Genomic DNA, 26,991 nt, shown 5'->3' on the forward strand with positions numbered 1-26,991 from the left:
GCCGGGCCCCCGCCGCGATTCGCCGCCCTCCGCGCTGACCCCGCGCATCCCAGCCGCGGGCAGGGGTCACCGGGAGGCCGGGGCGCGCAGAGCCCGGCCCCGCCAGCCGCCAAGCAAGCAGCCCCCCTTAAATACCTCCGCACCCGCCTCCCCGAGCCGCACAGCTCGCCGGGCGAGGAGCCGACCAGAGCCAGCCTCCCACCAGCGCCGGGGACCTGCGCGCCCGCGTACCGCCGCCGAGGAGCAGAGACAAGGCCGCCTCATGCCTGCGCACTTGCTGCAGGAGGAGGTAAGCGGGGCCCCGGGGTGCGGGTGCCTTGTCTCCCCCTCGCCCCTTCCTCCTTCATCTCCTCGGCTCCGGCAGCGCTGCGCTGCTGCTGTCTGGGGGAAAAGGTCTGGGCATCCACGCGTGTCTGTGCGTGCACACACACACGTATCCACACGTGTGTGCCTGTGTCCCCTCCGCCCCGCTTCGCAGCCGTCAGGCCAAGGGGTTCACTGGTAACTTAAGACATCACCCAAGCTTGATGGGGGGCCCATGGATGAAGCGGAGACATCCGCGCCTCTGAGGTGATCTTCCTGGATCCTGTGCCCTCATGTAGACCGAGCATAAAATACTGGCTTATTTTGAAAACACCCATCGAAGCATGCTGGGTGCTTGAAGGGCTATTCAAGAAGATCTTTTGTGTGGGTTTTTTGATAATACTTAGACTGGGATTTTTTTTTAGTTTTCTTAATTCATTTTCTTTTTAATAAGAACGGGGTTTCACTCACAGTGTTTTAAAACTAAATATATCAGCAGGAAGCGTCTCTAGGACAGACGCAAGGTGAAAGCCGGCTGCCCAGATGAAATGAATGACTGTGTCTGCATTGCTTGAGCCAAGCAAACATACAATAGGGAGACTGCCCTTTTTCGGCATAAGAAGGTCTGAATAACAACCTGACACGAGTAAGATGTGTGGAGCTGTTGGATTTTTAAAGATTTCCCTTTTTATTTTTGACCCTTCTGGCAGCCACGCTTTGCCCAAAGGGAGAGTGGCTTGATTCTGGTGTTTGTGCTCTCACCTTCTCATTCTTTCCCCCTCTGCCAATGCCTAGAAGTGAATGTAAATCATTGCCCTGCTCTTTTTCTGTCCCCAGCACACAGGGTCTCCCTTGGTCCTTTTGTGCAGGTGTCATGACCTTCCAGGGATGCTGTGATGTAAAGAACTTTCCTTTTCTCCCCTCCCAAAATGGATGTCAAGGGCAGCGTGCTCACACCATGTTTCATGGTTTTGGCATGTATTTTGGGTCATATCCTGGAAGCTGGAAAGAATCCTGTCCCTGGGTCATGCTGGGCATATTCAAATATCCTGGACCCGAGATTCAGTGCCCTGGGGCCCGTACACTGTACCCAGTGCAGGAGCCTTTGAGCTGCAGTTGGTTGTATAAGATGGCTGGGTGCCAGGATCACCTATGGCATGTTCAGTGCTGGGAAGGTGGGGGTGTAGGTGGGGAAACACATCTGTTCTGCAGATGAGAGCTGCAAAGTCATTCAGAAATGAGGGAAAGCTAACGAAAATGATTTAGCTGGCCTCCTGCCTCCCTCAGCCCTAGACCCCAGATCAATCTCCATCTCATTTTCCTCGGTAGGAGCCACTATGGTCATAAGGGGATAAAAATTCTCTTTCTTTCCTCATTTCCCCCGTTTCTACCTAAATAGCTGCCCTCTCTCCCTCCCTCTTTCCCCCATGCTCCTCCCACCAAGTCTGTAACGGTGGAGCTGTTTCACAACTGCTTTATAGCCCTTTTGTTTCAAGGTAAGTTTACATGTGAGAAATGACCAGTCTGATTATATCAGTGTAATTCCAGCAGCATAGGTATGCTGGTAAAATTCTTCATGTGGCTACTACAACTCTGCAAAAAGAGATTTTTTCCTCTCTGCTGTTTTCTTTGCTCTCTCCCTCCTCCTCCTCTGCCCCTGTGTAACTTTGACAGTGACATAAACTATCATGGAGGAGAAAAATGCAACTGCAACCCCACATTCTTACTCTGGAAGTAGCATGTCCATATGGGGTGTGTTACCTGTCTAATTATACCACCAATCACTGTTGGGAATTTTTCGTGCATAGACAAGTCTTGGGTCTTTTTGGTAGATCGTCTTGCAGCCAAGAAAGAAAATAGTACCTTTCTGCCAAAATGCCAGATGAGAATATCTAACACTTGGGAAAGGGCAGGACTTCTCCTTGCCTAATCTCTGGATTAGAAGCCATTTCTCATGGCTCTTTTGGTGTGGGGATTACCTCTAAATTCTCCAGCAGATGAGAGTATCATATCCTCAGAACATTAATTAGGAAAGCAGGCAGAGACAGCTGATAGCCGGGATGCAGAAGAGCCAGTCCCAAGCTCAGCAGCTTGCCTTCCTGCAGTGAAGGCAGCAGGATACTTTGTGTCCAGTTTTTTTCCTTTCTAACCTTTGATTCCCCAAGGAAAAACTTAAAGCGTTCCTTCTGTAGAGATCATTTTACTTCCCAAATGTGGGGAATCTGGCAGCCTTGCCAGCTCCTCCCCATCGGAAGGTATGTCTGTAACCCTCTAGTTTCTACCCTTGGGAAAGGGAGGAGTTGGGGTGGCCACGTAAGCTGCCTGGCCTGATTTTAATGCCTCCCTCAGGAAACTAGGCCATGGCAGGATGGTGGTCTTTTATGAATCCTGAACACCTGAGTGGGAATCTGCTGTTAATTCAGGAGAGATCTCTGTTGGGCAAGGAGTTTTCCCAGCTTGACCATGCTCCCTCCCGCAGTCTCAGCTCTGCTGTTCCTGCTGGCTGACCCTTAGTGCCCCTTCACCCATGGATGTGTCCCTCGGGCAGGTTCCCAGGAGGCAGGGGATGAGGGTGATGTGTGTGGGACACACTGCTTGCATCCCACGTGCTTGGCACCCCTGGGGTTGAGCCATGTTGGGCACTTGGGCTCGGGGCTGACAAAGGGCTGCGAGTACTAGCAAGCACACGGCTGTCATGACAGAGATGGAAATTGGTGATTCAGGGTTCAGTGACCTGTCTCATTAGGGTCAGTCCTGCCTGCTCCTTTTGTCATGCATGCCTGATGGGGCAGGCTGTCACTCAGCCAGCACAAACAAGCATGTTTAGAGGGAATGTTGTGTCACAGTTATAGAAGGGAGCCAGGAGCCAAGCTGAGCCAACTTTGCTGCTTAGAACTTCCTCTCTGCTTATGCTGGTAGCCATAGCTCAGAGGATTGTCTTCCCTTGCCTCAGTTTGCCTGTGGGTGGGAAATGAGAGAGGGATAAGAGTCTTAGCAGCAGGCACAGGATAAGTAGCTGTAGTTCTAACTAGAAGTACCTCACCTGACTGCTTTCCATCCACTGATCTTCAAGCATGCTGGTCTTGCCACATCCCATTCTGAAAGGTGAGGCAGAGGAGATAAGGAGGCACCCCAGAGGAATCCCTCTGTGGATCTTCCTGATGTTCCCTGCATGATCCCTGGCGGGGTGACACAAAGAAGTAGGATAGTAGGAGCAGCCCATTGATATATTATAAAACTGTGTTTCAGACCATATTTCTCTCCCACCTCTTTGTTCATTCACAAGATTTCCTTTATTGTTGTCTGCTTATGCACAAGCCGAGACCACAAACCCACCGAAAAACGCCCACTAATCAAACTGAAGGAAAATAAAAATCCTTGCAGTCTGCAAATGATCTCACCCAAGCCACTGGTGGAAAAGAGACTGGCTTTCAAGTATTTTTCTTTACTTTCAGCACCCTATATACCATTCACCTCCTCTCCAGAAAGACCAGGTCCCTGTCCTCTCAGGCCATGACTCCATGTGGCCAGAGCAGGCTCGTCTTTGTGCCAAAGTCTCAGCTGAAAGAATGGAGCCTTCCAGGGAAACCATAGGCTGTGAATTTTTACAATGCTAGCCTAGATGCATGTATTTATATTTCTTGAACTGATAACCACCAACTTCTTGTTTTGTTTTCCCTTTTTTTCTTTCTCGAAAATATCCATTGACACCTCTCCAAGGAGTTCTCCTCCACTTCCAGCACCACTGCTGATGGCACAGTCACCTCCCGGGTGACCAGGAATGGAAATGCCATGATGGAGAAGGACTTACTCAATCATGAGGACTTGGCAGGAGACCGGGGCATGATAGATGATATCTTTGATGAGACCTACCGGGAGAAAGAGGGCCCCAAGCCCCCGCTGCGATATGTCTGGAGGAATATCATCCTCATGAGCCTGCTGCACCTAGGGGCCCTATTTGCATTGACACTGATACCTTCTGCAAAGATCCAGACACTGGCATGGGGTAAGCACACTCCTCTATCTGTTTCTTGGCATCTGCAACCCCCAAATCTGTTGGGTGTCATTTTTTTTTCCTTCAGGCCCACAGACTTGGGGATGAGAAAGAGAGAAGCAGGGGGCTTTTTCTAGAAGCAGCTCTTCAGCCAAATTCGTAGCAAGCTGTGGAAGGGCTTGCTAGTGTCTCTTGTGAGGTCACACGTGAGAGGGAAAGATTTGGCAGGGATTTGGCTTGTCTGCTTAAAGAACAAACTTGATTCACAGACATTAGGCTTGGAAATATCCTGAATGTGCAGCTGCTTCTGGGGTAAAGCACAAAAACTGTTTGATAGAGTACCATGACAGTGCCAGAAAGTTAGGAAGAAAGAGCACCTTAAGAGGTGGTTGGGGAGGCAAGGTACAGAGCACTCTTTGGCATGAGACTGCTGCCCAGACATGAGAACCACTCCTGTCCTTACTGGGGAAGTGAAAATCCCACAGAGCCTCAATGTGTGTATGAGGGAAAAGATACAAAATACAGTTGTGCAGAAGATAAAAGTCAAGAATTAAGTCTGAAGCTCAGGTCTTTTATCATTCTTAAAAAAGCACAGATTAGCCACCATCATCCCGGAACTAAGCCTGACAACTTCCAAAAAATAAATAAGCGTCTCTCCAGGCAGCAAATTCCAGTGGAAAGCACAACCCAGCAGAAGGTAGCTAGGCAAAGCTCCGCTTTCTTAGAGATCTTGCCCTGGGTAGGAACCAAACTTCTCCTCTGACTGCTGAAAAGACAGCTGGGCCCAGGGCCCACTCTGCAGGAGAGCCTCGCTTTCCGCGAGCCTTTGTGTGGACCCCTGTAGGAGTCCAGAAGCCAAATGGCTCCCAGTAGGGAGGTCGAGAGATTGTATCCAGCCCCTGCCTCCCTGTGAAACAGAACATCCTGAAACAAAAAGCAACAGTCCAGATTGAGGCCTGCTGCGGTGGCTTTTGGGTTCAGTAGTACTCCTGCTTACTGGTCAGCCCGGCTATGGATGGGCCCTGGGGCGATCCACCTGGTCTATCACACTGTCAGAGTGTGTCTTCCTGATGGCTGTGTGCAACAAGCATCACAGCTGAACTGGGAAGGAGATGGCTTCCTGCATGGACAGGCTGACTCTTCCTCCTGAACCATATCAGCCTCTCACAGGCAGAGGTCTGGGGGATGAGCTTCACTGGAGGCCACAGTCAGAGTCTGGCTACAGCATCTGCAAAAGCAGAGGCACCGATGCGTTCCCTGTGCAGCCAGCGTGGCCTTTCAGGGGGACATTATGAAAGAAGACTTTGCTGGGCCTTTCCCTTGTGAAAACCTGACAGGCTGTACTTTCCCCTGGCCCATCAGGGCTGGGCAGAACATGCAGCTTCAGCATGACCTCGGAGGAGCATTTCAGAGCTCTTGGTCCTGTTATGTGTGTCCCATCCCTGGGCTGGAGCAAAGACTGCTGGCTTCTCTCACTCACTGAGCTGACAGCCTGGGTCCTCCAATTCCAGTCAGATATCCTCAGGGTGCTGGGGCAAGGAGGAGGAAAAAATGTGAGTCGAATTTACTGATTTCATTTCAAGCTGCTGATATGCTCCATGATTTCTAAATCCATCCAACCCTTCTCCCTTGAGTTCCCTTGGGATACTTAAGAGGGCTTGAGCATCTTTATCCAGAAGGTTAATGCTGTTTTGCATTCTGCTAAACCCCACCCTACCCCAAAATGGTCTCTGAGGCAATGTCTTTGCAACCGCACATCTCTTTGGGATGTCTGTGTGGCATCTCATGGCACTTCACAGGAATCTGCTTTGCTTTTTATCCGATATCAATCCTTCCTGCTCTCCTTGCTCAGTCAACTCTGGCGTGAAGTGCCAGTTGCTCTCCTGCCACTGTGAGGCACTGCAAGATTCCTTGGTGGATTCTGGAGTGACATGTTCTGGGAATGGGAGAAGGGACATGGTGTTTGGGGGAACTGCACTGTTCTGGACCGGCTGAATATCAATCCTGCCATACCAAAGCTGGAGTAGCTCCACCAAGCTCCCTGTCCTGCACTCCTGTTCTGGGAAAGGAGCACTGTTCTTGGCACCTTGCAGCCAAGTCAGAGTTCCCTTATAGTCCATTCTCCTCCAGCACTGACTGGAACTGGAATACTCTGATCCTCCACAGGTATACCTTCTCAGCAAGGCTTCTTGCTCCTTGCATTGCCCTTTTCTCAGCTCATACCTTTATTTAGCAAGGCATCTGTGGCTGTCATGGCAGTGACTTGCTGTTATTTTCCCGGCACCTTCTGGTAGCAAGGAGAGGACAGTTCCCATTTTACAGACAAGGATAGTGCAGCAGAGGCTTAGGTTGCTTCTGGCAGTACACCATGGGCACATGGCAGGCCAGCTCTAGCAGTGGTAGTTCTGGAGCTGCTGGAGGTTTTGCTTGTTTCTTTGTTTGTTTTTCAGATTATTTCTTCCTTAGGTTGTGTACATATAATACAAAATTAACATGGTCCCAGATGTTCTCCGTTTTGGTGCAACAGGCAGATGTGGTGCCTGGTAGCTCATCTACCTTCTATAATTTATCTGTTGCCTATACCCACTTCATCTAGGCCACCGTCTCCTTGATGTTCCTGTCCCTTTGAAACCAGTTATACTGGTGACTGTCCTCTTTTGTTTTCATTTCTCTATGTGCTGATTCCTCTTTGTCTCTCAAGCTCTCCAGCCCTGCCTTCATCATTGTTTGCTGTTCTGCACTGCTGTGTGCATTGTATCCCCTGATCTCTTTCTGGTACAGAGCTTCCCAGAATGAGCTCGGGTTGTTGATCAGGTGAGAGCTCACCATCACAAGAGCTCTCCGAGCCATTCCAGCACTGGCTTTCTAGTCAGCTCCCCTTTTATTTATTGTCTTCTCCACTGCACTTCTCAAAGTCTTGCTTAGTCTGTTCAAGGATCATGGGCAGATTTTACGTCATTTGCCAAATGGCACAGAGCCTGAGTCTGAAAGGGCAGGATGCAAAGGTGACGGACAGTTTCTTCTCTAATTGCTCAGATCCTCCCTGGAAATGTGATTTGTGCGTAGTCTTTTTAGCCCTCGGATGCAGGAGACTGACAGTAACTGTGTTAACTCCTGTTGGCCTGGACAGCAGTGTCTGTAAATAGTGATGGTTCCTCTCGACATGGTTCTCTGTCAACGCCTCAGTTCCCTGCAGTGCCAGAGGCTCTAGAAGCATGGGTTGATACTATATTTTGTTGTTGCTGTATTATCTTTGGACCAAGGTGAATCTTGCTGGATAATTTAGGCAATTCCTGACAGTCTGAAAATCTCAGTCCATACTACCTCCAGAGATATGTCAGCAAACAGCAAACAGCAAAATGGTTTTTTTACTTTCCCATCAAGACTACAGCTGGCAACACCTTCCCACTTAGTGTTCCTCCAGGCTTAAGTAGCAGGTGGTGTGCTTCTCTGAGCATGGCAGGGAAGTTAGGTTTCAGTCACAGCAGATCCCATTGCTCCTCCTAAACACTGTCCCCTTTATGCAGCCTGTACATTTCATTGCTTCTGGTATCTTTCTCCTGAGAGTAGCAGGACTCACCTGGCTAACAGGGACTGGGCAGCAAGGAGGGAACAGTCTTGCGCTGAGCAAAAGCCCAAGGACACCTGCTGGAGCAGGAGCACCTCTTCATGTAAACATCCTTGGTGTTCACTGCAGGTGACAATGCTTTTAGCACATTCCTGGTTTCTCATAATAACTTAGGGTCTGAATCTGGGTCCTAAAGAGGTAAAGCCAAATGAGTCATAGGCATGACTGAATCCAGAATGTTTTCTGTTTAATTTTTGGAGCATTGAGTGCTTATTACTGCCAGTGGTCATAATTCTTTGTATTCCAGTTGAATGGGTCACTGGGAATATCACCGGTGAGTTGCCAAACCTTTTGGATCTTGTATAGGTCAAAGCATGGTATGGAAGGTGACTTTGAATCCTCAGCTGATGGAGTCCCTAAGTCCTTCAGTTTGGGGCAGCATCACAGGGCAGATGTGAAAATCTGTGCTACTTTATTTCACCTTCTCTACACTCTTTCCAGTTGAATTCTTAGTGGATGATCTTGGAGGAGTTTTTCTTCTTCCCTCTGAGATGCTGATTCCCTGACTGTGCAACAATCATCACTGTACCTCTTTGTGGGGGTGAACTCTCTGAATCATAAGGGTGCTGGAATCTTCTGTATTCCACAAGGATTTCAATCATTTGGCATATCCTGTCGCTGTCACATCAACTCTTAGTTATGGCTGATGGATCTAATTGTCTCCAGGTAGGGTTTGGCTTTCTGTGGGGCTGGTGCCACGAATGCACAGACTTTCCCACAGAAAGTGTCTGCCCCTTAGATAAACTACAGCTTCTGTATTTGGGAAAGAGGCCAGGCAGAACAGGATTATAATTAGAGGGTTATGGCCATTGTAGTGACCTGGGATGCAGCTCCAAGAGAAGTCAACATGAGCTGCTGAGGTTCATGGGCTTTGGATGAAGGCTGGGACTGTTCTATGCCAGGGCACCCAAAAGCAGTGGGTACTCTTTCAAATTTTTTACAAAACCTTCCAGGAAAGGCTACCAAAAGCAAGTACTGGGTTGTCTGGGTTTTGAGTCTGTTGGTGTCCCCATCACATCTCTTTTGTGATTCCCTGCGCTTGCTGATAATGTCTTTGTTGCTGCTGTTGTCTTTTCCCAACAGGGATATCCACAGGAAAATTCTGAGAATTGCCTGTATAAAAGAGATACAGATGAGCTTCCTTTCCTGCAAAGCTTAAATACAACAGTCCTCAGCCAGAGTCATCTTCCTGAAGGCTTTTTTTACCAAAATATTCTCAGTCAGCATGTGAGGATTCACCAGATAAGGAAAGCTGAAAACTCAGGGCTATGAATTGGGCTTCTACTCATCTAACCTGGCATTTACTTTCTTGTACTATTGAAGATCATGAAAAATCACATAGTTCATTTGTGTCCCTGGTACACCATCAATTCATAGGGCCTGCTTGCCCTACAGCAGACAGATGGGCTCTTTCCCTAGCAAGTTGCCCCCCACATCCATTGCAAGGTGCCATTGTTTATCATGTACTGTCTGTCTTGTGTTATCTGTGGGGATAGTACTGATTTAAATGTGTCTTAAAATCTAAAATTAACAGGTTGTGAGTTGGTTCATTACTTTCAAGTCAGAGTCATGAAACTGAGTAGGATCTTCAAGGTTTCTAGCACCAGTAAGGCCAAAGGGACACCTGAACCAAATGCTCTGTTCCATCATCCTCCACTTCTCCCCTTCCAGGCTTGGACAGCTTTGTGATCTTTGTTCAGCTCCATTGTGTCTTGCAAAGGCTGGGTCCTGCTGTATTTGCATGCTTGGCTTTTTTGAGAGACTGTCGAGGTGCTGGGAGAGTTGTGCTCTGGTCCAAGGCTTGTGCTGCATTCAGCAGCAGGCAGGGGAACCAAGGGAGAAGATGAAGATGGGGAGTCACAGTCAGATCAGCAGACAGGGAAGGTCACTCTTGTGCAGTGGGGTGCAAGTGAGAAGGGTTCATGCAAGTTTAAGGGGCCAGAAGATGATGTTAAATCAGCCAAGACAGGCTTTTAGTGGATAAGAGATTAGGTTGGGAATGTAGAAGAACAAAAAGGAGGGATGGAAGGAAGAGGGAGCAGGGGATAACAAGAAAGAAAGCCTGTATTAGTTTGAATGAAAGAACTTGGCTGTGCCTGGCACATGTCTCAGATCTCTGATTCCAGACAAGTTTCTGGCAGAGTATCTAGTTTTCTGGGTTCAAGATAAGCTTGATTAGAGACATTTGGCTGGACTGGATGGCTGAACGTCAAGCATACCAGCAATTCCTATCCATGGACTTACGTGTAAGAATAAGGAACTTTTTTCATGATGGATGCAATTGGCTGAAATGTGCAAATTTATACTAGGAAAGTTTGCCCTGGGGGACTGGTAGGAAGGCATTGCTTCCCGCAGAGGACTAAAGGTGGATCAGTTGACCTGTTCACAGAAGTGCACCCTTCCCTCTTTGTGTCTGAGCTTGCAGAGCAAACCAACTGTTGAATGCTCTCTTTCTGCTAAACTTCCTGACCCTTCCTTCCTCGAGGAAGAGCTAATTTGCAGAACCAATTTTCTTCTAACCCTGACTTCCTAGTGTAATGCTGCTATGAAACTCTTGGGTCTTTCCTCCATTTTAGTTTTAGAATCAGATGCTGGAGCTGACGTTAATTTCCAGAAGTCCCAGGAGGACAAACAGGCACACAGACCAGAGCAAATATGAACACATGCTGTATTGGGAGCAGGATGTGTTTTTTTACTAGCTGCCAAAGGGCAAGGAATTCCTTCTGCCCTGTGTGAAGAGGGAACACATGAAGCAGCCTCAAAGCTCAACAGGGCCCAGCAAGATCTGCCTCTGCCATGGGCACAACTTGTAATGAATCGTTAGCCCTGGGGTTTCCTTCTGTGAAAGGTGCAAGAGATGAGCAGAGGGAGGAATCAAAAAGACCCTAGGAGTGGTAGCCTCTGAGCAGATTTTAAGCCAGTGGTAGAGCTGAAGGTGAGGCCCAGGCTTCAGTGGGAGGATAGATAGGTTAGATCTTTTTCTATCCAGCTTCTGCTCAGAAAAGGAGCAGAAGAGAAGCCTAACTCTGGGCTTGAGCTGTCCCCCTGAAAAATGGTATTATCTACCATCTCTAGGTGAAAATAATGCAAAAGAGATTTAGTGAGGAGTGGTGAGATAGGAAACCGAGAGCCTGGATTGTTTCGGGTGGGAGGAAAGGGAGAAGCTGTTCCCTGGTGGACTGTAGTACTTTTACCAGAGTGCTTTATGGAAGCAGCTGCTTTATACTATTTTGACTATTCTGCACCATGACAGATGGCACTGTGCTAAAGAACCAACCCTTGTGACAAGTCTTCTAAGGGGGAGCCTCCTTCCTTGTTAAAGAGCTGAATTGATTTGCCCCACGTTGCCCAGGAGGCCTGCGGTAGCTCGGGCACTCTCACATTGAGTTTTATTGCCCCAGTCTGTGCTCTCCATGGATTCTTCTCTTGCTTATACAGCTTTGGGAGAAGGCCCGCCTCTGTGTTGCTCTGCCTGAAACTTTGCTCTAACTGCTCAAACACTTTCTTTTCCTTTGTAGCTCTTCTGTGTTTCCTGGTGAGTGCTCTGGGGATCACAGCTGGATCTCACCGCCTCTGGAGTCATCGGTCCTACAAAGCCACACTGCCCCTGCGAATCTTCCTGACTATTGCAAACTCCATGGCCTTCCAGGTAAGCACTTCCTTAATGTGCCACTGGTCCTCAGAAGGAAGTGCTCCCATGAATCCCTGTCTCAGATAGAGGACACAATTTGATAAAGAGGTTCCTCTCTCCTACTACCTCTTGTTAGAAAAAAGACTGCCCTTTCCATCTAACACTGCAGTGCTAGAGTCTGTCTTTACCTTGTCCCATCAGAGGTTGACTCTGAGACAAACCCAATGAGGAGAGGACAACTGGCCAAGACCAGGGGTAGGAAAGCTCTCCAAACAGGAATGTACCTTTCCCTCCAGGTGTGGTCTCCCTGTGCTTGCACCAGGTCCCATGAAAGAGGTGTGGAAGTGTTAAGTGTTCTCCTGGTGTTGCCTCACTCTCCTTTTGCTGTGTGGCTGATAAAGGAGAAGACATCTGCAAAGCTAAGGACAGAAAATTCTGCAGGATGTAGAATTTGCTGCTGCATAAAGACCAAGAACTTCTTGAGATTTAGGGGGATGTTTCTCTGGTTCAGAAGAGTGATATTTAGGAATAATCATGTTACAAATCACACCACTGGCTTCCAGAGAGTTGTCCCAGGTCAGTGATACTTTAAGGAGAGAAAGGTTGGGCCTTCAGAGTGGCACAAGTGACTGCAGGCACTGTTAAGCACTTTGGGAGATTGCTTCACCTCTCAAAGAGCACTAACCTCAGGATATTGCCTAACTACTATGAGAGCACTTCACAGTCCCCAAAGCAAACAAAACTGCAAATCTGTGGAAGTCAGAGTGAAAACCCAGATTGGCATGGTGCAGAAAAGTAAATTCTGGTGGTCTCTCAGGCTTGCTGCTGTAAGTCAGCCCTAACAACTCTCCATCCTTTAACTGTACTGAAGGGTTGCTTGTCTCTGGGAAGTACTCAGGAAGGTGTCAGAATGCAGTACTTTCTGCTATAAAAAGCTGAACACAAATGTATCAGTGCTGTGGTCTTAAGTAATTCTCCAGAGGATAGCACTTTGTTTACATGTAATCAGAACAGAGTAAAGTTTTTTAAGCCTTCAAAAATTTTCTAAAACACCACTGAATTTCTTCTTCTCTGTTAGTACCAAATAGCAGTCTTTCACAAGGAAAAGGGGAGGACCAAGCTGTCGATTTCAGCCAGTGGTCCAGCATTCAGCAAGACAACAGGATGGGTTGCTGTGTATTAGCTAGTCCTGTACAAAGACCATCTTTCACAGGGTTATAGGGCAGGGGGGGAAAGAATTTGCTGAGCTGTTGCTGTAGGGGATAGGAATAGACAAAGATGAGAGACACACAGATATTCCAGCTTCAATAGGAACTAATCCAAAGTTCTACTGAAAATTTGGTACTATTCCCCATGGATTTTTTCAAATAGTTACTTTCAGTGAGATCAAGAGAAGATTTATGTTGAATCTATCTCGTTCCTGTTAGTGGCAGCAGAGGAGATCAGTAACTTTTAAGGTCAGGGAAGTTTATAGACTGTTTTATCTTAGGTCCTCCAGAAAATGCCTGTTGGTTGCTCAGAGACCTGTGACTTGTAATTTCAGAGAATTTGAGAATTCTGCCTCTAACTGGCTTTTCCACCTGCAAGACCTGTCAGCTGCAGCACAACAGAAGCTCTCACAGTTATAGCCTGTAGCTGGAAACTCCCAAGGAAGAAGACATTCTCCTTGGCTTTGCTTGCTCTTCTCAAAAAGTCATGATTTTCAGTCAAGGTTGCAGTTAGAGGTGGTCCCAAAATAAGATCCATAGAAAAAAGCTAAAGTTTGTGTCAAGGTACCGATTTTTCAGGTTTGAGACTCCCAATTTCTGTTTGTAGACAGGGTGTGGTGGAGGAAGTGATACCACATGGTCTCTGCATTACATGGTCTCTTTCCAAATTTGTGCCTCCTCCCCGCAGAAAGACAGGGGAAGCCTTCCCATATGTGCAAGCCCAAGTTGTCTGTTGACTTTCAGACTGGGCTTTCTCGTGTTACATGGTGCTGTGTAGGGTCTGGAATGTGAAAGAGACTTTGGGTCACAGGTGAAATTTTCCAGCATAGCTACTGGTTAAGTTTCTCTGCTTACTAGATAGGGAAGGCAGCTGGGCCACCCTCTTCTGGGGGAATACTGAATGATGAAGCTCTGGCCAACATCAGCGAGGGCTGCTAATACTTGGAGATACTTGGCTGGAAGGAAGGCATCAGTTCCCAGTATTTGGAAAAAAGTGAGAGTTATAATCCTGGCCCATGTTTATCATTGCCTTCTTGAATGGCCTGCAGGTAAATAATTTTATCTCATTTAAAGGAAGAGTGGTTACAATACTAGAAAGGGACTTGAGGAGTCGTGTCTCTGCCACAGGCTCCCTGTGTGGACAAGTCCCTCAGTCTTTTGAGGCAAGAAATAGGGATGGTTATTCATTTTCCCTACCTTCAAAGTGTTTTCAGGAAAAGTCCTGGATATGAAGAAGATTAATGAGCCTCTTGTGTAATACAGGTAATAGAGCTGTGCTTGGATCTCTATTTCATGTTTTCTAGGATGGTGTAATACATGGCTTTAAGCTTATTGAAATCTTGATACAAAGAAATGATCACAGGCTTATGAAAATCTATTCTTAACACCAGCCAAAGCAATGATTTCATAATACAAATGATAAAAGCGTTGACATTTTCCAAACTGTATTGATTTTGCTGCTTAAATGGAACAGTTACGGGGCTGAAGAGAGGTATTTTTGAGAAATGTCATTGAAATGGTGTGTTTGTTCTTTTTCTAAAGAGGAGCCTTAATTTTAAGACTGTTTGATTTCCAATGAAAAAAAAAGTTTAAAAAAGCCTCGCCCCCCAAGTTAAACATCTGATTTGGCAATCCCAGGACAAGCAAGGCAGGATGACCTATGGGAAATATCAGGGACAGGGAAGGGGCAGGTCGGTCAGCCCCAGCTGGCACTGTGCAGGGATGGGGATGGGGACAGGGATGGGATGGGGATGGGACAGTAGCTGAGCATGGGAGGGTGGGGCACCAGCCAGCCAATGAGAGTGGCTGCTGCAGGGGTGGGGCACAGGCTGACCAACCAGAGCCTGCAGCACCATGGGTGTGGTGCAGCCCCCAGCCCAGAGTTGGCCAATCAAAGAGCAGACTGAGGCACCCCTGGAGCTGCTTCCCAAAACCTGGAGAGGTACAACCAAGACCCAACCTCTGTTTTAAAGGCCAGAAACCCCAAACCCTAATGAGGCATGATGCCACTGATATGAGTTCAGGTCAATAGGATTTAAGTATTTAAACATTTCAGGCCATTTTGTAATTTGAAGGGAATTTCTTCAGCCCTGACCCTAAGTTTTCACTGCTGTTGACTTGCAGAACGACATCTATGAGTGGGTCCGGGACCACCGTGTCCATCACAAGTTCTCCGAAACAGACGCAGACCCACACAATGCCATGCGGGGCTTCTTCTTCTCCCACATTGGCTGGCTGCTCGTGCGCAAGCACCCGGACGTCATCGAGAAGGGACAGAAGCTGGACCTGAGTGACATAAAGGCTGACAAAGTGGTGATGTTCCAGCGCAGGTGGGTGCCACGTGGGGTCAACCCTAGTGGGGAGCCATGGGGGATGGAGCAGGGACACTGCAAATGGCCTGGGAACTCCAAGTGGCTTTGATGGAATGTGAGAGGATTTGAGGGCATCATGTGAGAAATGTGACTCTTCAGCATGCCCAAGGCTTTGCTGTGAGACGAACTGTGAGAAATGAGCTGTGCCTCTCCTACAGGAAGTATTTAGAATCTAGTGCCACCTCTAGCCCTCCCACACTCCTCTCTTGCCTGCCTACCCTGCAGCATCTTGCCAGCAGCAGGCTGATCTTCTCACCACTAAGTCCCCCCATGCCTGCTCACCCCACAGCCCAGCTGCTGCTTTGGCTGGCCCAGAGCCCACACACAGGTGCCTCTGAGACATCTTTGGAGATTGTACACCTTCCAGGCCATGTCTGTACCCCTCTTCCCTCAGTCTTCTGGAAAAAATGTGGTGAAAGAAGGGTTGAAAATGGAGATGTGAGAGGGGCAGTAACTGGGAAGGACAGTCTTGATTCACTGGTGCCTCGTGGACGGGGTATCTCTCAGCCATCTGGAGCTATACTGGGACTGATCCCCAGAGCAGATGAGCCTATCATCAGGGCTGCAGGGATGTGGGACTGAACCCATATAGTAACCAGCCTAAGTCAGGAAGTCCCTAGTTCAGTCCCAGCGTGATTTTTCTTGTGGGTCATCGGAGTGGTTCACCTTCCTCTACTTCCATTCTTCCAGTGTAAGAGAGCTCACATGCTCATCTGTATGCTCATCTGTGCCACTTGCTTGCATTTTTGGTGGGTGTATTCACAGGCAGAGCCAAGTCTGCAAGGAGGAGTTGCAGCACTGGGCCAAAGCCAGAGAAAGGACCATCTGTGGGACTCTGGAAGCATGGGGTTGCCTTTATAGTGACCAGTGTAGCTGAGAAGCAAATGACAGATGAGGCCAAAAGCAGCAGGTGTCTGGACTCATGGTGATGGGGACATTGTTTTAAGCTTGTGTGAGGAGAGCAGGATTTAGTCTGAGTCTCTTACCTGATGGTAGGACTTGGGAGTCTCCAGGCATGGCTTCCGTGCATCCAGAGTAAAAGATACAAGGTTCAGGAGCAAGGCATTTCTGCACCTGATTTTCCCTGGATAGCTGAGTGTGAATCCTCCAAATAGAGGACTGAATCAGTCCTTCCTGTCCTGCCTCTGCCACTGAACACCTTCCTCCTGGTCCCTTTCTTTCCAGATACTACAAGCCCTCAGTGGTGTTGCTGTGCTTCACACTGCCAGCTGTAGTGCCCTGGTACTTCTGGGATGAATCCATCGTCATCAGCTTCTTCATTCCAGCCATCCTGCGCTACACCATAGGGCTCAATGCCACTTGGCTAGTGAACAGTGCTGCTCACATGTTTGGCAACCGGCCGTATGACCAGAACATCAACCCACGGGAGAACCCCCTGGTCAGCCTGGGGGCCCTAGGTATGTTCAGCATCTGTGTCTTTGCTGCAGGGGACTCTAGAACAGGGACTGCCTCTTGGGGCTGCAACTGCTTCTAGGAATTTCTATGAATCCAGGTGTCCCTACTTCCCCTGCACCCTTTCCTTCCAGCCTTTGCATCTGGGGGTGTTTCCTGTGCTGGCCAGTGAGTACATAAGGGCAGCAGGGTTATCAGCTCCCATCAGACTCTTTCCAGGCTGGAAAGGACTCTGCTACACTTATCACCTTCTTACCTCAACAGCAATATTTTATTTACCCTGCTCAGAAGTCTCTCTGCCATGTTCACTAGACTGAAAAACATGTGCTGCAGTCACTTCATGTCTGAGATTTGTCAACTTGAAAACCAGCAGATGCACATTTTGACGTGTTCTCAAGACAACTGGTGATTTTGGGGGTACTTGAGGATAAGACAAGCTAGATGCTTGTATGTTTTTTACTGAAAATTTGGAGATCTAGGAAAGTACATCCCAGGATCAGCATATGCCCTTATCTGTTCTCCCAAGCCTAAATCCTCATCTGTTTTGCACCACTGTACATTACTGGGGCTCCACTGATTTCCACCACCAAAGAATCTGCTTGTGAATTTTTAGTAGGGAGGGGTTTGAACTGCAGAGATTCAGGGGAAGGAGCAGTAGTCGAGGCAGTGTCTTTGAAGGGGTGAGTGCTGAAGCCAATGTTGACAGTATCCAGAACAGATGGTGGCTGACTGGTGTCAATTGTTTAGTAGAAGTGTGTGTCTGCTTTTTTTCCCATCTGGAAATGTCCTTTGGATTTGGCATTAGGATTGCTAGTGCCATAGGAGTATTGATTGGCCTGGTTTGTTGGGGACTTGCTGCTGATCTTGCTGGTAGCTGAATTAATACTAGATTTCTTGTGGTGGCAGGGGAAAGACTATTAAGAATCCCTGGTGTTTTGGTGCAGCTGGGGAGCCAGGGACTAACCATTCCTTGCCACATGCTTGTTTTCCTCTAAAGCACCAAACGTCCTCTATGATTGTCATTGCCTCATTTGGGCCAGCCCTGGCATGCTGGGTCATGCCCAAATGAGATGGGGTATATTAGAAGGGTGAAATTGGGCTGAGAGGAGAGAGGAGCCTGGACTCAATCCAGAGCCTGTTACAGGAATGTGGTGCTTTGGGTCAAGATAAAGGGTCTATCACCTAGAGCTCTGCAACATCCTCTCCCTGGTCGTGTTTTTCAGGAGAAGGCTTCCACAACTACCACCACACCTTCCCCTATGACTACTCCACCAGTGAGTTTGGCTGGCGCTTCAACTTAACCACAGCCTTCATCGACCTCATGTGCCTCCTGGGGCTGGCCAGCGATCGCAAGAAGGTCTCCAAGGAGGTCATCCTGGCTCGGAAAATGCGGACTGGAGATGGAAGTCACAAGAGTGGCTGAGTTCCTGCTCCCTTGCACACACACATCCACACCTCTCCTTCCTCCTTTTATCTCCCTTTCTCCCTTCCTGACCCCTCCAAACACGCTGGACAAAAGTTTAATGTTCTGTTTACTAACTACTGAATAATGCTACCAGTTTGCTTAAGATAATGATAATGAGTTTTAATGCCCCCCTCCCATGCTGCATTTTGCGTGATGTATTTAAGATCTAGGACTCTGCCTTTATAACACAAGGCCACCCTTTCCCTCCTTTCCTTTTCCTTTCTGTTTCCCTCTCCAGCCTCTCTAACCTGTCTCCTGCTTTACATTGTCCCAGTCTCTCCCTGGAAAAGAAGCTGGTAGGAAGTGGCCTAGGGAGGCCCTTGCAGTTGGCTATGTACCATTTAGTTAAGGGAAGCCTGTACTAGCCAGATGAAGAGTTAAGCCAAAGTCAGTGACCCTCTCCCCCACTTTCCCCCACTTTCCCCCACAAAGTTTCTGCCACTGTCCCTCCTCTTTTCTCAAGGGCTGCTAACAGACATGACATAGCTAAACTGCTCTTCCTGGGAAAAGCAGCCCCATCCCTTGCTCTTGCCATCAGAAAGAAGAGTTGTTTCTTTCCAAGACATCTCTTGGGAAGTGTTCTCCCCTGTTCCTCACCACCTAGCCACTCTGGCTGGAGTCTCTCTCAGATCCCTAGCCAAGTCCACCAGTGGCTGAGGGATGAGGTAGCAGCAGTGGGCACTGGAGGGAGAGTGCTGGTGGCCTTAATTCCTACTCCCTCTGGTGTCACAGCCTCCCTCCCTGCACTGCCCTCTGTGCCACAAGGGACTGAAGGCAGAGCATGTCTCTGGGCTCCACGGCTGTTTTGGAGAGCCACAGTGAGGAGGAGGACAGATGGAGGGGTGTGCCACTGGCTGCCAAGGGGCAGCACCAGCCCATAATGAGTTTTGTTCACCCCCACCACTGAGATTTTTGCTCGCAAATGGGACTTTGCCAAAATGGAGAGGAGGAGAAGCATGTAAACCAAAGCTCCACCTCTGAGTTAAGCTGCCTTATGTGCTGGAAGAACAGGGTCCCTTCTGGGGGGCAGGCAGATGTGTGTGCCTGCCCTGCAGATCCACATCCTGTGCTGAGCACAGGGACAGGACAAGGGAACACCTGCAGGTGTAGGGAGGAGTGAGGGTGTCTGCAGGAGCAGGTCTTTTCATCCTTGGGGGCTCCACTCAACAAGTGCCTGAGAAACACCAATGTGGGGCCAGGTGGCACAGGGGGCTCGAGGAAGTTGAGACCTCAGTGTGAGACTGCCGCCAGTGTGAGCTACCTCTGGGCTTTCTTGCCCAGGGTCTGCTGTGTTGGTTTGCCATTCCCTGCTTCCCAGAGGGAGTGGGAAGGAGAGGCAAAAACAGCTCCTTGTTAGTCCCTTAGCTTGCCTCCCAGCCCCCTCGGCGAGCCATCTCGCCACCTCGCTCCTTTGCCAGCAAGACAGGCAGCGAGGGCGGCTGAGCCTGCAGAAAGGTCAGTTACATCACTGAGCCAATGTGGGCATGCAGCTGGAGGATGCTGGGGAAAAAAGTCCATGTGGGTGTTGTTTCCTGCAAGTTGCAGAGACCAGCTTGAGTTCAGGCAGTCTGTTATGTTCTGGGTGTTATGGCCTCACGCCCCTCACTGAGCTGAACATGCTTTTTTTTCCCCCTTAACTCTCCTAGTTACTATTAATTTTTATGACTATTATTATTATTAGTTGTAGCAATAGTATTGTTTTTGTTGCTTCAATGCATCAATCGGAGCTGGAGGAAAGCACAAGAGGTAGCTGGAACAAAGTGATATTGGAGTGGGGTTTGCAGCATCTCCCTTATTCAGGCAGGCCAGGGAAGGCAGAGACAGAGCAGATGCCAACTTCCTCACCTCATCTCTGCCACATCGCAGCCAGGGAAGCTTCATGGGAGCAAGTCTCTGCAGCTTTGCTTCCTCCTGCTGCAGTGAAACTCACCAGGAGCCAGGATAGCTCGGTGATGTTCTTAACAAGAACACGCTTGTTACTCAGAAAATGAGTCCGTCTCCTCACCTTCCCCTCCCAGCCACCACCATGACCTTGTTTTTGCTCAGCAATGGGACCCTTTGAGGTTTTCAGCCGTAAGGAGTGATATGGTCTCTAGCCAAGAGGAACAAGGACAAATGGAGAAAAGAGTCCTTCAGCTCCTGGTTTCAGGAGATAGCATCCTTACTGCTCTGAGGCTCTTGACTGCCTGGGTGCTGGCTGGAGCAAAGGGAGTTGTGGCTAGAGCAGTATCCTACCATTTGAAAAAAAAAGAAAAAGCCCTCCAAAAAAAGAGAAACACTGTTAGGTCTGTAATTGTGGGCTGACTTTGCTCTAATGTAAACCCCTCTGAACTCGTGGAAGTCCCCAGAGAGGATGAATTTGCTCCAGCCAGTAATTTGAAAGGGGTGTGGGGAGGGGAGAAGGGGAGAATGACTTCCTTGCTCCTGGTGTCCTTAAGGTGTAGTGTGACTACCCTACAGTAGAGATATGTGCTGTGAAATGCAGCAGTATTTCACATCCTCTCAGCAGAGAAGCAGGGCTTGACATCAAGAGTTCCTTTCAAATTTCAAGTGCTGATTCGGGTCCAGAATCTGGAATGAGAGTGGAAGTTGAGGAGCAGTAACCAAACAGTCCTGGTGTTTGTCCAGTCACTTTAAAGGTAGATTGGCAAATATCTCTGGGTGCCTTAAATCTTTCTTTAATATACATAGAAGTATTGACAGCTATTTGCCGTTTCGGTTTTTTTTTCTGAGTTATGAACATTCAAGGGGTTTCTTAATTATTTAATTGCCTACATTGAACTGTGGGTGCAGGTGATTTTGAATGTATTTGAGTTAGAATTTTTGTTAGACTAAGAAACAGATACAACAATTTAGGTAGAACTTCGTTTGAGATATATATATATACACCTATAAATATATATATATATATTTGGTGGCATGTTTGTATCCTGGACGCATTGTCTGTATGTTTAGCTCAAACAAGTCTGTGAAAGGTAGAAGCAGAAAAATCAGCAGTGGGATCTCATGGCTAAAGCAGCTGGGACCTGTTCCCAGCTTAACAACTCGCTCACTGCGTGATTTGGGACAAAGTCATTTAAAAACGCTCCGTGCCTCAGTTTCCCTATCTGTAACAGGGGGTTACGCCCTGCCTCCCAGAGGTGTGGTGAGGCTCGCTGCCGACCAGCCGAGCACAGGAAGGAGCCCTACGAACCACACACACCGCTGCTGGCAGAAGCATGGACTGGTTTGTTTTCCAAAACCATTCCCAGCCCTGCTGGTATTGTGAAGAGCAAAAGTCCAAGTGTTGGGTGTTCAGGGAAGGATTGGAAAGTTGAATCTGCACATTGTCTAAGCTCTGTCACTGTTGAAATGTGAGTAGGATATGATTTTTCACAGCTTAGGGATTTCTGCATAGTAGTATCTCTGTTTTGTGTACTGGAAAAGAAAAAAAAACCTTTTTGAAATAATTTCTACTAATATGGAAACAGACATCTGGTTGTGCTGATCTGAAATTTTATTTGTTCATAATAAAAACGATAAATGTTACTTTAAAACTTGTTGGACTGATGACATGGTGGGCAAGGCTTGGTAAAGCACATGATGCTCCATCAGGATGCAGAATGCTGTGCCTTACTGTTTCCAAACCCCTCTCTCTTCCAGGAGAACCAAGGGAAAAAAGCCTCTGGCTCTTTAAGCATCATGAATGAGTGGATTATAATGGCTTTCATACTCCAGCGCAGGCCAGGCAGGCACACCCCGCCAAGGCTGCCCTTGTGCCTGGGGTTACTGCAGGTTAATTCCAGCCGGGGCCCCTTGCCAGGGCCTGTGGCTGGCGGATACACATGCGGCACAACACGTAATACCGGCAGCCGCCTCCCGTCAGGCGGGTTCATCAGCCTCAGCGAGGGGAATTTTCCTCATGCAACAGTGAGCGTCCTTGCTCCTCCCCACCCCTTTTGCAGCTGGAGGGAAGTGAAAGGAAAAGGGGGAAATCCCCATACCAAGTATCACTTTAATTGATAGTAGCTTCCCTGCACCCCCACCCAAGCACCTTTTGATCAGTGGCAAGTAAGGCCATCTCTGCATGGCACCAGCTTGCTCCATGCACAAGCAGGCAGAGGGGATGGCCTTGTTTGTGGCATCTTTGCCACCTGCAGCACACAGGGACCCCTGATCCAGCCCATGTTTGCTGGCACTGCCAAACCCTTGCAGCTGGGCACGCTGAATCTCTTGGAAAAACAGGCCCATGCTTTGATTTCCAGCTGCAGCTACTGCTGCTGGAAAGCCCTTTGGGTGGGAAGGCCAGAGCTAGGGCACTGCAAATTGCAGCAAGGGGCTGAAAAGAGAGTTACTCAGACAGAAGGTTGAGGCTCTTCCAGCAGCTGTGTTCTTCCACCTGGAGGTATGTGACCAGCCCAGCCAATTTGACATGTGGCTGCTTTCAGCTGTAGAAAAAAGCAAACCAAACGCTCCTGCTCATCAGCTGGTCACAGCAGTATGTCCCTGGAAGTGACAGAGAGGTGCAGCTTCTGGTAATCTGGTGCATTTTTGATCCCAGCTATGACAGCACAGCACCTCCTAAAAGAAGTGAAACAGAGAAGGCAAGTCAAGTCTTCAAAGCTCCTGATTATTCAGCCAAGCCTAAAAATAAAGTTAATGATCCCTCTGTCTGGATTTCATGAGTGCAGCTCCAATCACGGCCTCTCCCTCTTCGTTAAAGACTGTTATTAAATCCCCTGCCCAAAATACGTTTTCCTACAGTATCAAGCCCCTCAGCAGTGCCAGCTCAGCATTTTTAGGTCATTTCCTGGAAGTATTTAATGCATGATAATTCCTGGTTTCCTATGTAATCTGCACATCTGGGTTGCAATTCCGGTGCACCCCAACTTTGCTCCTCTGAAAATCTCCCACGCACCAGAGAAGGAGAGGGAAAGGAAGAGTTAATGTACAAGCCAGCTCTGCTGGGTAGGAGAGAACAGGCGAACAAGTGCCTGCTTGTTCAGACCCAAAGGAGGGAGAGCAGGGAGGGCTGCAGGCTGTCAGGGGAGAGCTTGCTGCATCTTTTCACTCTGAACACAACATGCAGAAGATGCCAATGTGATCTCTAGGGGAGACCAAGTTCCAGCTGCAATCCACTCCCCAGAGGTGGCATGCAGTGAACACAGCTGTGAGGAACCCAGCGTGTCCAGCCCAGGACCCTGGGAGCAGGACCTGGGAGCAGGACCTGGGAGCAGGACCTGGGAGCGTGCCCAAGGGAGGGTGCCCAAGGGAGGGCAGCAGTTCCCCCAGGAGCTGCCCAGGAGCAGGACTTGGTACCAGCTCTGCACCAAGCCATGCGCTCCAACCACAGCGAGAAAGCACCAGCTGCTGCTGACGCTCCATGAGGGCACCACAAGCCTGTGGGGACTTCCGGAAGGAGAGAACAAAGTCCCAGGAGAGCACCTGGAGGAGATGGCACCACAGCCGCCCTGCAGAGCAGCCGGATGGATGGCAGGTGCGCCGAATGCCCAGTCCCCTCAGCCCAGCCCCTGAGGGAGCTCTTGTCCCGGGGGGCCGTGGCAGCGCTCCGTCCCGCGGCTGCCATGGCCACAGCCGGGCTGTGTGGGCAGCACGGGCCCCAGGGCAGCCAGGCGCCCTCGCAGCCGGGGAGGCCGGGCACAACCAGCGCCAGCTGACGCTGCAGGGCCGGGATCGGGGGGGAACACCCGCAGTGGGCCGGGCTTCCCCGGGGTTACTGCCGGTCACCGGGGCCCGAGCCGCGTGTGTGCAACAGCCCACGGCGCCTGACCGCGCCGGGCCAATCCCGCCGCCCAGCCCCGCCCGGCCCTGCCCCGCCCCAGCCCCGTTCCCAGCCCCGTTCCCAGCCCTGCCCCAGCCCGTCGTTGGACTTTCTCAAAAAAAGCATCAGATGCTGGAGTCGTGGGAAATACGAGCGCTTCGACTTGTGTTTAAAAATGAGCTCCGGTTTTAGCTTTAAAAAGACAGTATAAAAAATCCGGGAGGCAAAGAATTGCAATTCAGTATGCGCATGGACGCATGTAGTCAAATACAGACACTATTATATACATACATAAACAACACAAAAGTATCATTCATAAAGCGGAATACTTAGATTTGGGATGGAGGTTTAAAAGTATGATTTTCATACATGTAAATATTAGCTGTGTTGTAATCTGGTAATTTTGTAACTGTATTTTGAAAGCTGGCATCACATGAAGGCAATAAAATCCTCACTCGAAATTCTTAACTGAAAATAACCAAGCTTGTAAAACTGTCTTTTATTTCTTTTTAAACTGCATGGAAAGATACAGCACTTTGCAGAGCAAATAGTATTTCATAATAGAGACCACGGTGATGACAGCTCTTACATGCCACTTTGGCTTTGTAACAAACACAGCTGCTTGTTTTACTTTTTTTTTTTTCAGTTCTCCTAAAATAGCTTTTTTACAAAACTCTGGTCTTTATCACTCGAACAGAAGAAATGCTTATCGCTTTTGAAAATGCCTGTGACCTTCAGGCACCTTATATGCCGAGTAAGTGAAATTGTCATTTTGACAAAATGATCCTAAATACTTGTTCCTTCATCTACAGAGAGGTCTAACATTCTGTCACATTTACACAGTCATATAAAACTAGAAGTTTCTAAGCTAATCACACAATTCTGGTAACCCCTGCCATGTGACTCCTAATGTTCAGAAACAGGAGGAGACTTACACAATCATAATATTGCTCTTCTTCCTTGTCTTTTTGAGTTGCCTAATTAAATACTGGTGATTCAAATATCACACATTTTACAACCATATCATCAACTAAAATAGATTTGGCCTGATCCTGAATCCCAAAGAAATGCTTGGACAGATTGTTCTTGGGTGATCACTGGTAAGTGCATCATTAGAAAACCAAGATAATTAATTTAAAAGCCCTGAAAGACTACAACTGTGACTGAGGTCAAGATGTTTTCTCACCTCAAGCGGGTGACGGAGCTTCAGGCTGCCCTGCACTCACCTGTCCACTATCCCCCTTCAGCCAGAAGTCATCTTTCTAAGTCATCTTTCAAGATGACTTAGAATTCACGTGTCTCTTTTCACAGGTCAAAGATGGTAGGGACACGTTCCAATTCAGCAATTTTAAACATGTGTGAAATCCACTTTGGTTAAATATGCATCCCTTAGTCAGGGGAGACAGGGAGGCAGTGCCCACAGTGACTCACAGCAGCAATCTGAGATACCTGTTTTAGAAAAGGGTGAATCATCTGCTGGTGGTGCATCTGTAACTTCTATATATGGATACCTGGATTAGTTTTTGGGTGCCTGTCTTTTAGATCATGAGTTTGGTGCAATGAGTTCCACACCTGGATTTTAATGAGGAGAGCCCTCAACTCTAAGCATGGGCTCTGAGTGCTCAGAGTGAGAAACATGTCATCTGAGGCATCTTGGTGGCTTTGGCCTATGACTAAGCTTCCTTGTTTGAAGCTAAGGAGGTTTAAAATGCCCCAAGAATTACTGGAAATTTGAAATGCACTTGACATATAAGAGTACATTTGTTTTTTTCCTACTGGGGGCGATCAACTTCTGGAAATTGTTTCCATAGGATGTCATGGCAGCAGACAGCATCAACAGGTTCACCAAGGCTTTAGGGAGATCACAGCAAACGAGGTCCAAAACCAGATGGTAAAAGCAAAGATGTGCCCTCTAACACACACAAAACGTTTGTGGACACAGGTCTGAGTGCAGCAGACCTGGAACAGCCTCAAACAGCTTGCAGGCTCTCCCTAAACAGCCTCTCTGGCTGCCACTGATGGAAAATATGACATGTTAGGCAGGTACAGCAGGATCAGGAGTAGCTGCCAGTAGTTGCCCTGCTCTAAGTTCTGCTTTCATGACAGCCCCTGTTGCAGCATGGGGACACAGAGGGCTGGAATGACTGTGGGTCCCACAATCTTACCCAGTTTTGGAGGCAGCATTCCTATTCCTCCACATCATTCCTTCCAGATCTTCCAGTTCTCTTCCCCAGGCTTTGTTTGAGAACTCCAAGCCTCTGAGGAGGCCAGCCATCAAATTATCAAGATGTTTGATGGCACATAATAAATATTGAATCTTTGGGAATGAAGCTTGTAACTGAGTTTGCCACTCCTGACTAACAAGCCCATCTCAGACTAATTAGTTCTTTGGACTAATGACCACATAACATGCTGGGGTTGATGTTGTGGAAGATACTGCAGACATGAGAGTATTCAGGAAATGTCTCTAGAACTGCTAGTAACAATACAGTAGCTTTGTTTTAATATTTGTGTGGGATTTATTTTCTGTGTTTGTGGGATTTTTCTTTAGTCTCTCCAGTGCCGATTAAGCTGAGTCATATGCAAGCAGAGTGTAAGAGGTTATAATAAAGAAGCATCGAAAAGGGAATTTTTTGTTTCACAACTAGCTTTAATTTGGATTCAGAAAGGTGAAAAATTGAAGGAAAAAATTTACAAACTTTTTGGATTTATCGGAAAACAAACAAAAAGCTGTGATGTCCCAGGTTTCTTGTGTGGTTGGTTGTTCATGAGGCTGTCTCAGCCTTAAGTGTTTGCCTTCCTTTGCCTTTGACTTGACTCCTTCCATTCCACATAATAGTATATAAGATCACCACCTTTGCACACCAATACAGCTGAAGAGTCTTTTCCAAGCAACATCTAGAAGCATTTAATTTTGAAAATACCCAAACCAGGGTATTTCAAACCAGGAAATTATACCCAAACCAGGAAATTTCAGAATGCCCAGAACACCTTTTTTCTCCTTGAAACAATGTTTCAACTATGATGACCACATTTTCTGCTGGCTCAGTGGAATTTATCCAGTCAGAAGGATGGTGCAGTTTTATATGTCTTGGGCTGGGCCAGCCTCTAGTCTGAATCACTACTAGTGAATTTGTTTGGTTCCCACTCTGCTGTTGACTTCCTACATGATGCTGTGCAGGTCTCTTAATCCTCCAGGAACTGGGAAAATGCTGC

The 26,991-nt window shown here is 48.1% G+C and overlaps 1 protein-coding gene and 1 long non-coding RNA gene across 2 annotated transcripts in view; one reads left to right on the forward strand and one right to left on the reverse strand.

The window, feature by feature from the left end:
* Positions 1-21,550, forward strand: SCD (stearoyl-CoA desaturase). Its single transcript, XM_048310765.1, has 6 exons — positions 1-289; positions 4,024-4,309; positions 11,444-11,574; positions 14,889-15,094; positions 16,322-16,554; positions 17,773-21,550. Exons 1-6 carry the CDS (start codon positions 263-265, stop codon positions 17,970-17,972), a joined length of 1,083 nt encoding a protein of 360 aa, XP_048166722.1. The 5' UTR covers positions 1-262; the 3' UTR covers positions 17,973-21,550.
* LOC125329196 overlaps positions 21,488-26,991 on the reverse strand; it is a 20,598-nt gene continuing 15,094 nt past the window's right edge. Inside the window, exon 2 of the long non-coding RNA XR_007205083.1 lies at positions 21,488-22,574. This is a non-coding gene — a long non-coding RNA (uncharacterized LOC125329196). The remainder of the gene's footprint in view (positions 22,575-26,991) is intronic.

The sequence above is a fragment of the Corvus hawaiiensis genome, chromosome 8 (assembly GCF_020740725.1).
Source record: "Corvus hawaiiensis isolate bCorHaw1 chromosome 8, bCorHaw1.pri.cur, whole genome shotgun sequence".
Lineage (NCBI taxonomy): Eukaryota > Metazoa > Chordata > Aves > Passeriformes > Corvidae > Corvus > Corvus hawaiiensis.

Coding starts and splice junctions, on each gene's coding strand:
- SCD (XM_048310765.1), top strand. CDS start 263: ATGCCTGCGCACTTGCTGCAGGAGGAG. Junction 4,310..11,443: donor GATCCAGACACTGGCATGGG/GTAAGCACACTC, acceptor TTTCCTTTGTAG/CTCTTCTGTGTTTCCTGGTG. Junction 16,555..17,772: donor GGTCAGCCTGGGGGCCCTAG/GTATGTTCAGCA, acceptor CGTGTTTTTCAG/GAGAAGGCTTCCACAACTAC.